Source organism: Asterias rubens, chromosome 16 (assembly GCF_902459465.1).
Source record: "Asterias rubens chromosome 16, eAstRub1.3, whole genome shotgun sequence".
NCBI classification, from domain to species: domain Eukaryota; kingdom Metazoa; phylum Echinodermata; class Asteroidea; order Forcipulatida; family Asteriidae; genus Asterias; species Asterias rubens.
In genome coordinates, this window is record NC_047077.1 from 11,027,927 (window position 1) to 11,039,999 (window position 12,073).

A 12,073-nucleotide genomic window follows, 5' to 3' on the forward strand; every position below is an offset into this window, starting at 1 on the left:
TTTTACAATTTAACAACGGATCATAATGTTCAAGCGTGAATTACATCATTCATCTATACTGGATAATTGGCAAGATTAGTCGCTTGGGGAAATCAAAGACGGGTGGGTATCTTTGAATTCCAAATAATTATTTCAATTTAAGGCAATTATATAAAGCAATTAAGGTATTTTGTAATTATTCTGCTCAGGCACATGACGGTTTCAATCTTATAGCTGAGTTTTGGGGGGATTGTAAAGATTAACAGAATGAACAAAACAGTAGTTATCCGTAATAAAACATACTTGTATATAGAATAGTTAGTGGGTAAATATTTCTTATTTAGAACTGGTGAATGGCATTTAGTGGCCCACACACACAAAATTAGCCGACGGTAGAACCAATGTCCTTTGAACAATAAGTGTGTTGACACCTATAATATAGGCACGAGGTTGTGGCACTGGGGGCATTTTGATAAGTTGGCAATTACAAATTATTATGAAAATTAAAAAGTGGATAGTTGCATTCAGGTATTTGGAAAATCCCCACAATATCAATGTTTATAGTAATATATACAAAAGTAGCATTGTTTTTAAGTCTTTGGCTTTTTTGTAAAGTTTACAATCATTATACACATTTTTGGTTATTTTGGTCGACTAGCTGTATGATGGCGCCCTCTCTTGACCAAACACGAAGGCACTGAGAAGATATCGGGCAACAATTATAGGTTTAAATATAAAACAATTATAGCAACCTGAAATCTACCAGACAAATTGTCTGCATTTCAGCTGCTCATTACATAGAATAACTTATTCGTGTCTTTTTATCGGGGGCAATCAAAAATGACAACCTACCATAGACAAGAACCTTTTTTATGTACAACTTATCAATTATAAATAATATTAGCAATAACGGTGTTTAATTACAACTTGGACTTAATTTTAATTTAGTTACTTATTTAAAATAAAGTACTGATGCTCTATAGTATGAATGATTCACACATGTTTTTTTGTTCATCGTTCAGTTGAGTACACAAAAAGTACGTGGTGTAAAAAGTAAGAAGAAAATGCATACAGCTAATTTTTTGTAATGGTTGCTTCTTTTTTTGTTTTTATAATATCATAGTTTTAAAGGCAGTGGACACTATTGGTAATTACTCAAAATAATTATCAGCATAAAACCTCACTTGGTAACGAGTAATGGGGAGAGGTTGATAGTATAAAACAATGTGAGAAACGGCTCCCTCTGAATAATTTTCCACGAATTTGATTTCGAGACCTCAGATTTAGAACTCGAGGTCTCGAAACCAAGCATCAGAAAGCACACAACTCCGTGTGACAAAAGCGTTCTTTCTTTCATTATTATATCTTGCAACATCGATGACCGATTGAGCTCAAATTTTCACGGGCTTGTTATTTTATGCATATGCTGAGATACACCAAGTGAGAAGACTAGTCTTTGACAATTACCAATAGTGTCCAGTGTCTTTAAAGAGATTTTTGAAATTACTAACATAGTATTCTCCAATTAATATACCATATGTACATGACGTCATTTGAGTGGGGCGCCCTCTGGACTAAAGGTCAAGATAAACAATAGAAGAATTTCCTGAAAATACTTCCCTTGAGTCACTCCTTCACGCATTTGAGTAACTCCTGGGCCACTCCCTTACTTTATGTTGTGTCTAGTACCAACTACTATCTAGTCTGAGGAAACAACCGCAGTAATGCCATTGTTATCTAACGACACCGCTACGGCAGTAGGTGGGGATGGATTCACACCAGCGAAGAGCGTATGAGCGGCTGCAGCAGCGACTACGTTACTACCTGACTGTATGCCGCTATGACTGCTGTGGTCCGACCCGGGGCTGACCAAGTTGAGGGGGCTATGCCCAGCAGAACTCCCGTTGGAGAGGAGACGACTGGTGTGGCCGGTGTTGATGTGATGCTGAATGTGGTCTAGGTGGTGATGTTGGTTCTGGGATGAGAGACGAGACTGGGTGTTGGAGAGGCTGGAGAGCGAGATGTGACTGGGTAGAGTGGTGGGCATCCCATAGTTAAAATGAGGCTCCATCTGGGGGGGGGGGGAAGGTGGATGATAGAGAAGTTTGAATAATAAAGTTGGTCCAATAAGAGAAAGGCTGCAATTAGGATAGGGACATAAAAGCAAATGCCTCAACCCTGATGTCTAGTTTTAAAAAAAAACATAGTTCTTGAGGCTTTAGTAGCATAAATAGCTGTCGTGTATTCTTGTTGTCTAGTCTGTCTTGTGTTTTCTGTCTTCTGTATAGTATTTTATGTTGTTTGTCTGTCCATAGGTTAAGGCACAAAAGCCTCTGCTTCACCCTAACCTAATTGTTGTCCTACTTTAAGCATGCTTTAAGCTTCCTAATATATAACTATCTAAATCATTGTAAACTTTCATATCCTAAGATACTAAGTAATACTGTAAACTACTCATAATTTGAATATAATAATTATCAAACTTTGTAGAATGTGTATGTGTACATGAAGGGCAGCAATGAAATAAATGTGTGCAAATACACATGTGTGTGCAAATATATTATCCAAAAACTGCGACCTTATAGATATTATTATTAAGAATTATTATTATAACTGTGTATTATTAATCAACATTTAAATTGTGCCTCTCCCAAGGATCGACACGCTTTACAAAAAATTATGGTATTACAAAAAGGAATAAAAATACAACACAAAAAATGGAGAGGAAAGAAAATAGCAAACACGTTAACACTTCAATGGTATACATAGGCAAACTAAACAATTAAATGTTAACCACATAATGTATACAAGCAAATGAAAAGGGGGGCAAGAAAGGTAATTAAAAACATAACATTTTCAAAGATAATTATAAGTTATGAGTTTTACACAAGCCACACACAGTAATCAATTTTTGTTTTCTTTTTTTTCCCGGATAACTTTCTGTATGGCGCTACCATTTGTTCACTCATTTTTACAAAAAGGGATATCTCGTGGAGGTAAATTAGATACTATATGATTTGAAATCGAATGTTTTCACTCATTGGACTCAGCATTTCATTATACAGTCGACTTTTAGTTTGGCACTGGTCAAGATAACTCTTTATATGAAGGCATTGTCCAAGTTAAAGGAACACGTTGCCTTGGATCGGTCGAGTTGGTCTTTGAAAAGCGTTTGTAACCGTTTGTCATAAAATGCATATGATTGGAAAGATGTTTTAAAAGTAGAATATAATGATCCACACAAGTATCACTCGAAATTGCGTGGTTTTCCTTTTACCTCGTCGACTAACACAGTCAAATTTTTGACTCAAATAAATGGCCGACCGTGTTTGTTTGCAAAGTAAAAGGAAATCCACGCAATTTCGAGGCAAATTTGTGTGGATCATTGTATTTTACTTTTAAATCATCTTTATAACCATATGCATTTTGTAACAAACGGTTACAAACGCTTTTTAAAGACCAACTCGACCGATCCAAGGCAACGTGTTCCTTTAACTTTTTATAATGGGACATTGTTTTTAAGGCACTGGACACATTCGGTATTGTCAAAGACCAGTATATTCAACATTGAGTGAGGGACAGTATATTTAAATCATGAAAAATAAATTACCTTAATGGATGGGCTGTGCATGGACGTTGGTGGCAGTGTTGAGTGGACATCTTTGGGAGACTTCGTTGAGGCAGACTGTTGTCCATTCATCTGCTGCTTGGACGAGCCCTTCGGTTTGCGCTTACGAGTCTGGATACCATCCTTCTTCATCGCTAGAGGGCGGTTCACCTATAATTGGAGTAAAATTGATATAATATTGAAATTATATGCTACTGTATGATCCAGGGCTGATACTTCACGGATGCAATGCGATTGCCTCACTGCGCCTTGGTCATTGCCATGGTGCCCTTAAAATGCTACAGTAGAACTTGCAATTTTCCTCATAGGGTGCCCTTTACGCAGGAGAAAATGCCTTGGTGCCCTTGCCCTTTCAAAAACAGAGTGTACAAGCCGAGTATCCCTCCTGGAGTTCACTTCGGCCACACAAGACGTCTTCGAATGGACACATCACTTGATTTGCCCACACGATCATGTCACGTAAATCCGTATGCTTAACTGGCTGGCTTCCAAAACATAGGTGGTATATTATGTCACCGCTCCATAATTTATAAACACAACCGCAAGAAACGCATGGAAAGCTACAACGCTACGTCTCAAAGCTCGTCTAGATTATTGTTATAATGCTATTGCGCTTTATGGTGATCACAGCATGGGACCGGCGATATAAGCCATTGATCTCAGTTTGATCCCAAACGCAGCCAACACGCCAAGCCTGGTCCATCCTCGTCCCCCGATAGCACGGCGCCTCGCTGATCCCTAATAGTAACACTGTGGGGTGACGAGAAAAATGGTTTCCATCAAACGGGTTGTGGTTAAAGAACCTTTTAAATTGAAGGGCTCTTTCAATGCATGCATCACAATGTAGCTGTCTGTTTAGCATTGTTCAGTTCATTTCCGGCCAGACCCCGGTTGTGAAGCATTGAAGGTGGATTTTATGCTTTTGTACGGGCTTTGAAAGTAAATGTTCCTATAAAAAAAATCAAAGTTTTAGTCATACTTGGAAATAAGGTGCCAAATGCCCTAATGCTGGATATACTGAGGACATTTATAAGGTTTTTGTTGGAGTTTGTACATTTTAGTTTTATTCTGAAGCCCATCCCCAAAAGCCAAGCAATTAATGAATATTTTTTTTAAATCACGTGAAAAATAAATAGATTTAAATTTAAACCACTTTTACTCAAAGGAGTCGTGTTATTTCAAACGAAGATAATCTAAAATCTTGCAAGATAATTTTCCATTTGGGTTTCATAAATGAATCTGGGAGCTCCACAAGGATAGTTGTGGGCCAAGTTATAATGGGAGGGTTTTAGAAAATTAACGTACAGTGAAGATCGAAGAAAGAAACAACAGCACCGGTTTCCAACGGGAAGAGGGAGATAACAAAGTCGGCATTTGTGTGTTTTTTCTTGTGTTTCTAGTTTTAGTTTTTTTGGCAGCAGGTCTTTTACAGTTTTGACAGGTCGTTCAACTAAACATCCAAAGCAAACCACTATCCATATGAATGTTTCTACCGTGATATATGGACATAAAAACGGGTCATTAATAACAGACATGAGTTTAATACGACCGAGCTTCCAAAAACACCAAGGAAATCAAAATGTTCTTCCAGGGACCACTTACGGCCATAGATAGATTTACGCCAGCCTGCCAGATTCATGATTTAAGAGGACTTTCACGCCAAAACATCGAGTGCTTTTAGCTCCGATTTGTGTAACCACATAATTAGACTTCAATGAAACATAACAATAATGCAAGTAAATGATTGCCGTCAAGTGCATACATTTAACAAGGCGCTGTCACACGCTGCACTTAGCACGTTTGATTGATGCCATTTGCCCCTTGGGAGTGAAGACCGCCCCCTATGGTAGCAATAGGGTCATTCGGAAAGGGTCGTCTGGGGTTGGCTAGTGTTTATTTGAAGGTAATCGTTAGGTATGTCCCAATGGACCATAACTCACTGGTAGACGGCTCAATCACTGCTTAAATGGCTCCTGTTTGTTCAAAACACGTCACTTTATGATTTCTGTTTGGAATGTGATCGGTGTACTGTGCATGGCCGTGTCAAAGAACGCAGTTTGCAAGCCTCGATTACCGGGCAATATAACAGAAAAAGGGAAAACATTTATCTGTTCATAATAAAACTTCCATGGGGATGTGATAACTGTTCACACAACAAATCTTAGGTAGGGTCAAAGATCGCCAAATACAAAAAAAAAAAATAAAAGCACTGCGGCTTATGCTTGCACTGTTGCTAAAACATATGTTAAGAACATAGTTTTGAAAATCGTTCACCCCAAAACATTTTAATTTTAGAGGCACTGGACACCTTTGGTAATTGTCAAAGACCAGTTGTTCTCACTTGGTGTATACCATTATGCATAAAATAACAAACCTGTGAGAATTTTAACTCAATTGGCCATCAAAGTTTCAAGAGAATAATGAAAAACACCCTTGTTGCAAAAATATGTGTTTCAGATGCATAAAAAAGCTTCAAGTTTTAAGTCTTTTATAGTGAGAAATTACCCTTTTCTCAAATACTACATTACTTCTGAGGGAGCCGTTTCTCACAATGTTTTATACTATTAATATAGCTCTCAAATTGTGTGTTACCAAGTAAGCCTTTAAAGGCAGTGAACACTATTGGTAATTACTCAAAATAATTATCAGCATAAAACCTCACTTGGTAACGGGTAATGGGGAGAGGTTGATGGTATAAAACATTGTGAGAAACGGCTCCCTCTGAAGTGACGTAGTTTTCGAGAAAGAAGTAATTTTCAACGAACTTGATTTCGAGACCTCAAGTTTAGAATTTGAGGTCTCGAAATCAAGCATCTGAAAGCACACAACTTCGTGTGGCAAGGGTGTTTTTTTTTCTTTTTCATAGTTATCTCGCAACTCTGACGACCAATCGAGCTCAAATTTTCACAGATTTGTTATTTTATGCATATGTTGAGATACACCAAGTGAGAAGACTGGTCTTTGACATTTACCAATTGTGTCCAGTGTCTTTAAATAATGTGTAAGGTGATCAGCGTGCTGTTCAATGCAAATTGTTTGTTGCAAGGGCATTGTCAAACAACGCAAATTTGCAAGCAACGAGTATGCCAGGCGAGTAACAGGCGATATCCAAAAGAACAAAAAAGAGAAACAAAACTTTCATATTTTCAAAATATAACTTCCTTGGGGGAGCGCTATGAATACTTTTCACAAAACAAGTCTTTAAAGGTAAGGTCGTTGGTAAATGCTCAAACAAATATTATTCACCGCAAAACCCTTACTGTGTGCGACATGCACTGCAGCTGGTGATAATATAAACTATTTTGAGAAAGGATTTTTTTTTTTAAAGTCACCTGGAAGTGGTATTTTTTCAAAATAAAGCTTTTGTCACTAATATATGTGTTTTGATGAGTGAATGTGAATAAACAGTTAACTAAGGTTTTACACAATCAGTTCTTATGTTATTTACAAATTTAAGAGTAGACCCCGACCCGAGAGGGCGCTGTTCGTGACGTCAATCGAGGCAGACGTTGCCTGTAATGCGTAGAGTAAACACAATTGCAAAGTAGATGTACGGACCAAGTCGTGAGTTTGTACGTTTCAAAAAAAAAAAAACGGCAATGCCGACCAGGTGTTTTGTTGCTGAATGCAAAAAAAAACTTTTTGAAATAATACCAACTCACGGCTTGGACGTACATGTACTTTGCACGTGTGTTTACTATACGCATTGCAGGCAAAGTCTGCCTCGATTGACGTCACAAAAGGGGTAGGCGGAGTCAGCACCCCAAACAACTTTATATATTTTTTTAACATATAAATCGTCACAAACAATTACTAACAAAATTGTTTTATTGTTCGTAAGCATATACTCATATGTTTGAAAGAAAACAAATTCTATTTCCAGGTGACTTTAAGTAATAATGGTTTGGCTAATTTGTCAACCAAAAAAATACGCGAGAAACAATTATGCATGAATCGTTTCTCAGGTTTTCTTGAGTGTCTTTTTGCGAATACTGCAGCCAGAGATGCGATTGGTACCGACTGTCACATCGCTAAACGTAAATAAATTCGTCATTCTTGTGAACACACCGTGACAGGTTTTTTTAAACCACTGTATTTCTTGTCTTTCTCTGCAAATCTGCCTATAATTTAGCAAATTCTTATGGTTCAGCAAAAACACAACACATGACCCGTATTCCTTGGAAAACCGAAAATGATTTATACTTACGCCATGTAATTTATAGTAGAGTCCGCATGCGTTGCAGACCGGTTCACCGTCTTTATTCCTCCGCCACAGTGTTGTAGTGCTGGTGTGACAGTTTGCACAAATTATTCCTTCGCGTCTGGATCCAGATTGCTGTGAACGGTAGACAAAAAAGGAACACAAAAAGATGGTCCGTCAATTGTTGCTTTCGTAAAATAGTTGCAATTTGAACAGGTATATTGTGATTGTTACACATAATTTATTATGTCTGAGAGTTTTTTATACTGTTACAAAACTTAGCATTCTGCGACCTACAATAAAATCAAAATGGCCGCGATCACTGCACATTGTGACTGACTGGTACTCGCTATGCCAACACACGCTAACGAAACTATCTATCTACTTTGTATCAGAACTAAAACTTTGTAAAACTAAAACTTTTGAGTTGTTCTTTTCTTCTTTTTGTATTACAGGCTGCGTTTCCAAAATGGATGTGCGCGTTACATGACCCATTTCATGTATCATCAAAGTTTGTCTATAACATGTTCAATGACTGGCCAGAAGGCTTGTCATTTCACTAGACCGTCGGCTTTTCCAATAGTCCATGAATCTTTCAAATGAAATAGGGATGTTTTCCAAATCTAAAACTAGACTAGCAATGCAGAGGGACCACTTGGTCTGTTTTGACTGGTCGTTCTTTGTTTGGTTCAACTAGCATTTGACCACTGTTATGGGTGGACGTTGAATTCGTAAAAGAAAATAATGGTCAAATCCGGCAGGCCAATACAAGTCAGAATAGCATCTCAGCGCTGGGAATAATTTCGACAATTTTTCGGTGTCGAAGTTCGCTCGTTTCGTTATAAAAAGTACCTTTTGTTTGAATATACAATCATGCTTATTAAACCTTGCTTAATTTTTAGAAACAAATATAATTCATGCTTCAATATATTTCACTGTGTTAAATTCGTTTTTACATTACATGCTTCTAGAATTGTTTGTTTTTAGTTAGTCTTTGAGCATTCTTTTCACGGGACTCAAAATTATATTGAAAAAAAAATCTATACCTTTATAATTATTAGTCAAAATTAATACAAAAATGAAGTGAAAGTTAAAGACCACGCCTTTTCGCGCATTGAGCACTGAGATGTCATTCTTCGTTCCTGGCCTTACCGTGTTCGGTTTCCAGCGTCTGTCTTTGTATCGTAGTAGAGACTGTTCCAGTCCCTCCATTATATCTGGTCCCTTGTCGCTGCAAAGGTCACCCATTTCGTCCTGTTTCAAAAATCCACAATAATGGTTTGATTTTAAGAATGTGGAAAAGATCTCCATTGTAACTTTGGAGACGCTTGGTGGCAGCAGACTCTCTGCGTAAGAATCTACCGCCAATGGTGATTGGCCAATCAGTGGTCCAGTTCTCAGAACTTGCTTGTTCGTTCGAATCATACAAGCTAACCGCTGCTTCCCAATGACTAGAACAAGTCTTGTTGTCTATAAGTAACTGAATCACAATTTTTTTGATTTGTGCTGTTCATAACCATAGACGATAAACTAGTAATGAGAGAGACTATATCCCCTTGTATGATTTTGCCGAGTTCCCTTGACAGGAAGATCGTTAAGACAGACAGACAGACAGACAGACAGACAGACAGACAGACAGACAGACAGACATACAGACAGACAGACAAGCTAACCGCTGTTTTCAAAATGACTAGAAGAAGTCTTGTTGTCTATAAGTAACTGAATCACAATTTTTTTGATTTGTGCTATTCATAAACCATAGACGACAAACTAATAATGAGAGAGACTATATCCCCATGTACGATTTTGCCGAGTTCCCTTGACAGGAAGATCGTTTAAGACACGGGACACTATTGGTAATTGTCTAATTGTCAAAGCCCATTCTTCTCACTTGCTGTATCTCAACACAAAAAATGCACAAAATATAAACCTATGAAAATTTTAGCTCAATCGGTCATCGAAGTTCACGATTATAATGAAGAAAACAAATCACCCTTGTCACACGAAGTTGTGTGCGTTTAGACGGTTGATTTCGATACCTCAAGTTCTAAATCTGAGGTCTCGAAATCAAATTCGTGGAAAATTACTTCTTTCTCGGAAATTATGGCACTTCAGAGGGAGCCGTTTCCCACAATGTTTTATACCATCAACCTCTCCCCATTACTCGTCACCAAGAAAGGTTTTATGCTAATAATTATTTTGAGTAATTACCAATAGTGTCCACTGCCTTTAAGACAGACAGATAGACAGTCAGACAGACGGAATTGTATTTCACTAGTGCATGCTACCAACCATTGCTCAAACCATGGAGCAAGGGAGCAAGTCTATGCTCAAGCTTAAACCATCTCAAGCTCACCAATTCCGGTTGGGTTTTGCTCAACCGTTTTCGACAAAGCGTACGGTGTTATTTTTCACTCTTCGTTTAACCTGACAGACGTAACCAACTCGTCACCTATTACTAACTCGTCATTTACCAACTCGTCATTCATTTCATAACGCCACTCATACAAAGTCGTCACTCAAATACTACCACCTCGAACGCTTACTCGACAATCTGTAATACACTTCTCCCTAGAAATGTTGCGGCATTTTCACGACAACCCCCCCCCCCTCAATTTAATTAACGAATGACTGTTTCACTTGATTAATGAGTCATTTTTTGCAAATACGCGCAAATAAATATCGTATCCACAGACCTCTAAATAAATATATTTTGTTTGATGCGGGTTACTTCCAATTCTTCGTTCATTACACATTTTCGATTCAACTTTCCCTGTCCACGACAGGCGTTGATCATCGATCACCCTTCATCAAAAACGCGGGAACTATTTGTAATTTTAGTTTCCTTCTAAAATGTCATCTGGGCTTGGGTTTTTCACCCACTCCTTTCCATTATGTCATCTCTTTTTTTTGTTGAGTGATGACTTTTTTATCCTTATCAATGTGTCACTCGATCTTCACCAGGCTAGCATGGAGATAAAACCAGTACTCGATTTTCATGACTCCAGAGATAAAACTTGTCAGTGATATACGTGTGAAGCTTTGCGGTGCACGTGCGAGGGTGAAAAGTGCAAGTCTTTCACAAGAGAGAAAAACAAAACTAAATGACAGTTGTACATTTTAAAGACAATGATTTGACCGCTTGACCCTATTGTTAATTGTCAAAGACCAGTCTTCTCACTTTGTGTATCTCAACATATGGCTGCACAAAATAACAAACCTGTGAAAATTTGAGCTCGATTGGTCGTCGGAGCTGCGAAACAATGTGGAAGCAAAACACCCTTGTTGCATGCACAACATGGTTGCACATTGAGATACAACAAGTGTGAAGACTAGTCTTTGACAATTACCAATAGTGTCCAGTGTCTTAAACCTAGATTTTCTCAGTACTTTTAGAATTATTTTGTCTCTATACAAAACGAAAAACTTTGTGATACATAACGTGTCGTCCTACCCAATCACATTGCACAGAATTCAAGTGGCACCCAGTTGAAGGACCGTGTCAAAGGGTAGGCTAATTGCACAACGTATATAAATTTGATTGTTCATTTCTAGCACAAACAATGGGCCAAATAAATAAAAACACTTTTCCCAATGCTTTATCTAACATTGTATAATTTTAGTTCCCTTACAAATAGTGCTAAAGACAGTGCTAAAGAAGTTCGTTGGCCATACCGAAATAATAAGCTGACGATTCTTATTATGCATCTGAAAGCACAAGGTGTTTTTTCTTTCTTATTCTCTTGCAACTTCAATGACTTATTTATACCATACCAAAAGTTCACAGGCTTGTTTATGTATGCATATGTTGGGATACACCAAGTGAGAATACTGGTCTTTGAAAACCACGAAACGTGTCCAGTGCTTTTAACAGGGTGTACTTCTCCTCTACGCCACCACACAAGAGCAACCCTCATTAAGTCGTAAAGGCTGCCGTGAAAAGCTCAACTTACCAGGCGGCGTTGAGGCTTGATGAGTGGCCTGCTCATGCCGTTCATTTTGTGGTACAGCCCGCATGCGTTGCACAGGTAGTGCCCGGTGCCGTCACGTCTCCACAACGGGGTTGAGATCGCGCCACAGTTCACGCATTCTCTACCGACTAGGAACGAAACAACAAGAAAGAATACATAAAAACAAAAGGAAAAGGGAAATCAGTTTATTAGGATTAATGCAATTATATCATTTAGCCAGCAAAAGGGACTACAGATTTATTAATAAATAAGAATAATTAGAAATCATCATTTCTGTAAGAGAAACTTGGCGGG

General features: G+C 38.0%; 1 protein-coding gene across 1 annotated transcript; it reads right to left on the reverse strand.

Annotated features, from left to right (window-relative positions):
- Nucleotides 1–1,617: 1,617 nt before the first annotated feature.
- Nucleotides 1,618–11,828, reverse strand: LOC117300983 (GATA-binding factor A-like). Its single transcript, XM_033784857.1, has 5 exons — nucleotides 11,762–11,828; nucleotides 8,961–9,062; nucleotides 7,815–7,943; nucleotides 3,590–3,757; nucleotides 1,618–2,050 (listed from the first exon to the last, which is right to left on the reverse strand). Exons 1-5 carry the CDS (start codon nucleotides 11,804–11,806, stop codon nucleotides 1,679–1,681), a joined length of 816 nt encoding a protein of 271 aa, XP_033640748.1. The 5' UTR covers nucleotides 11,807–11,828; the 3' UTR covers nucleotides 1,618–1,678.
- Between the last annotated feature and the right edge of the window lie 245 nt (nucleotides 11,829–12,073).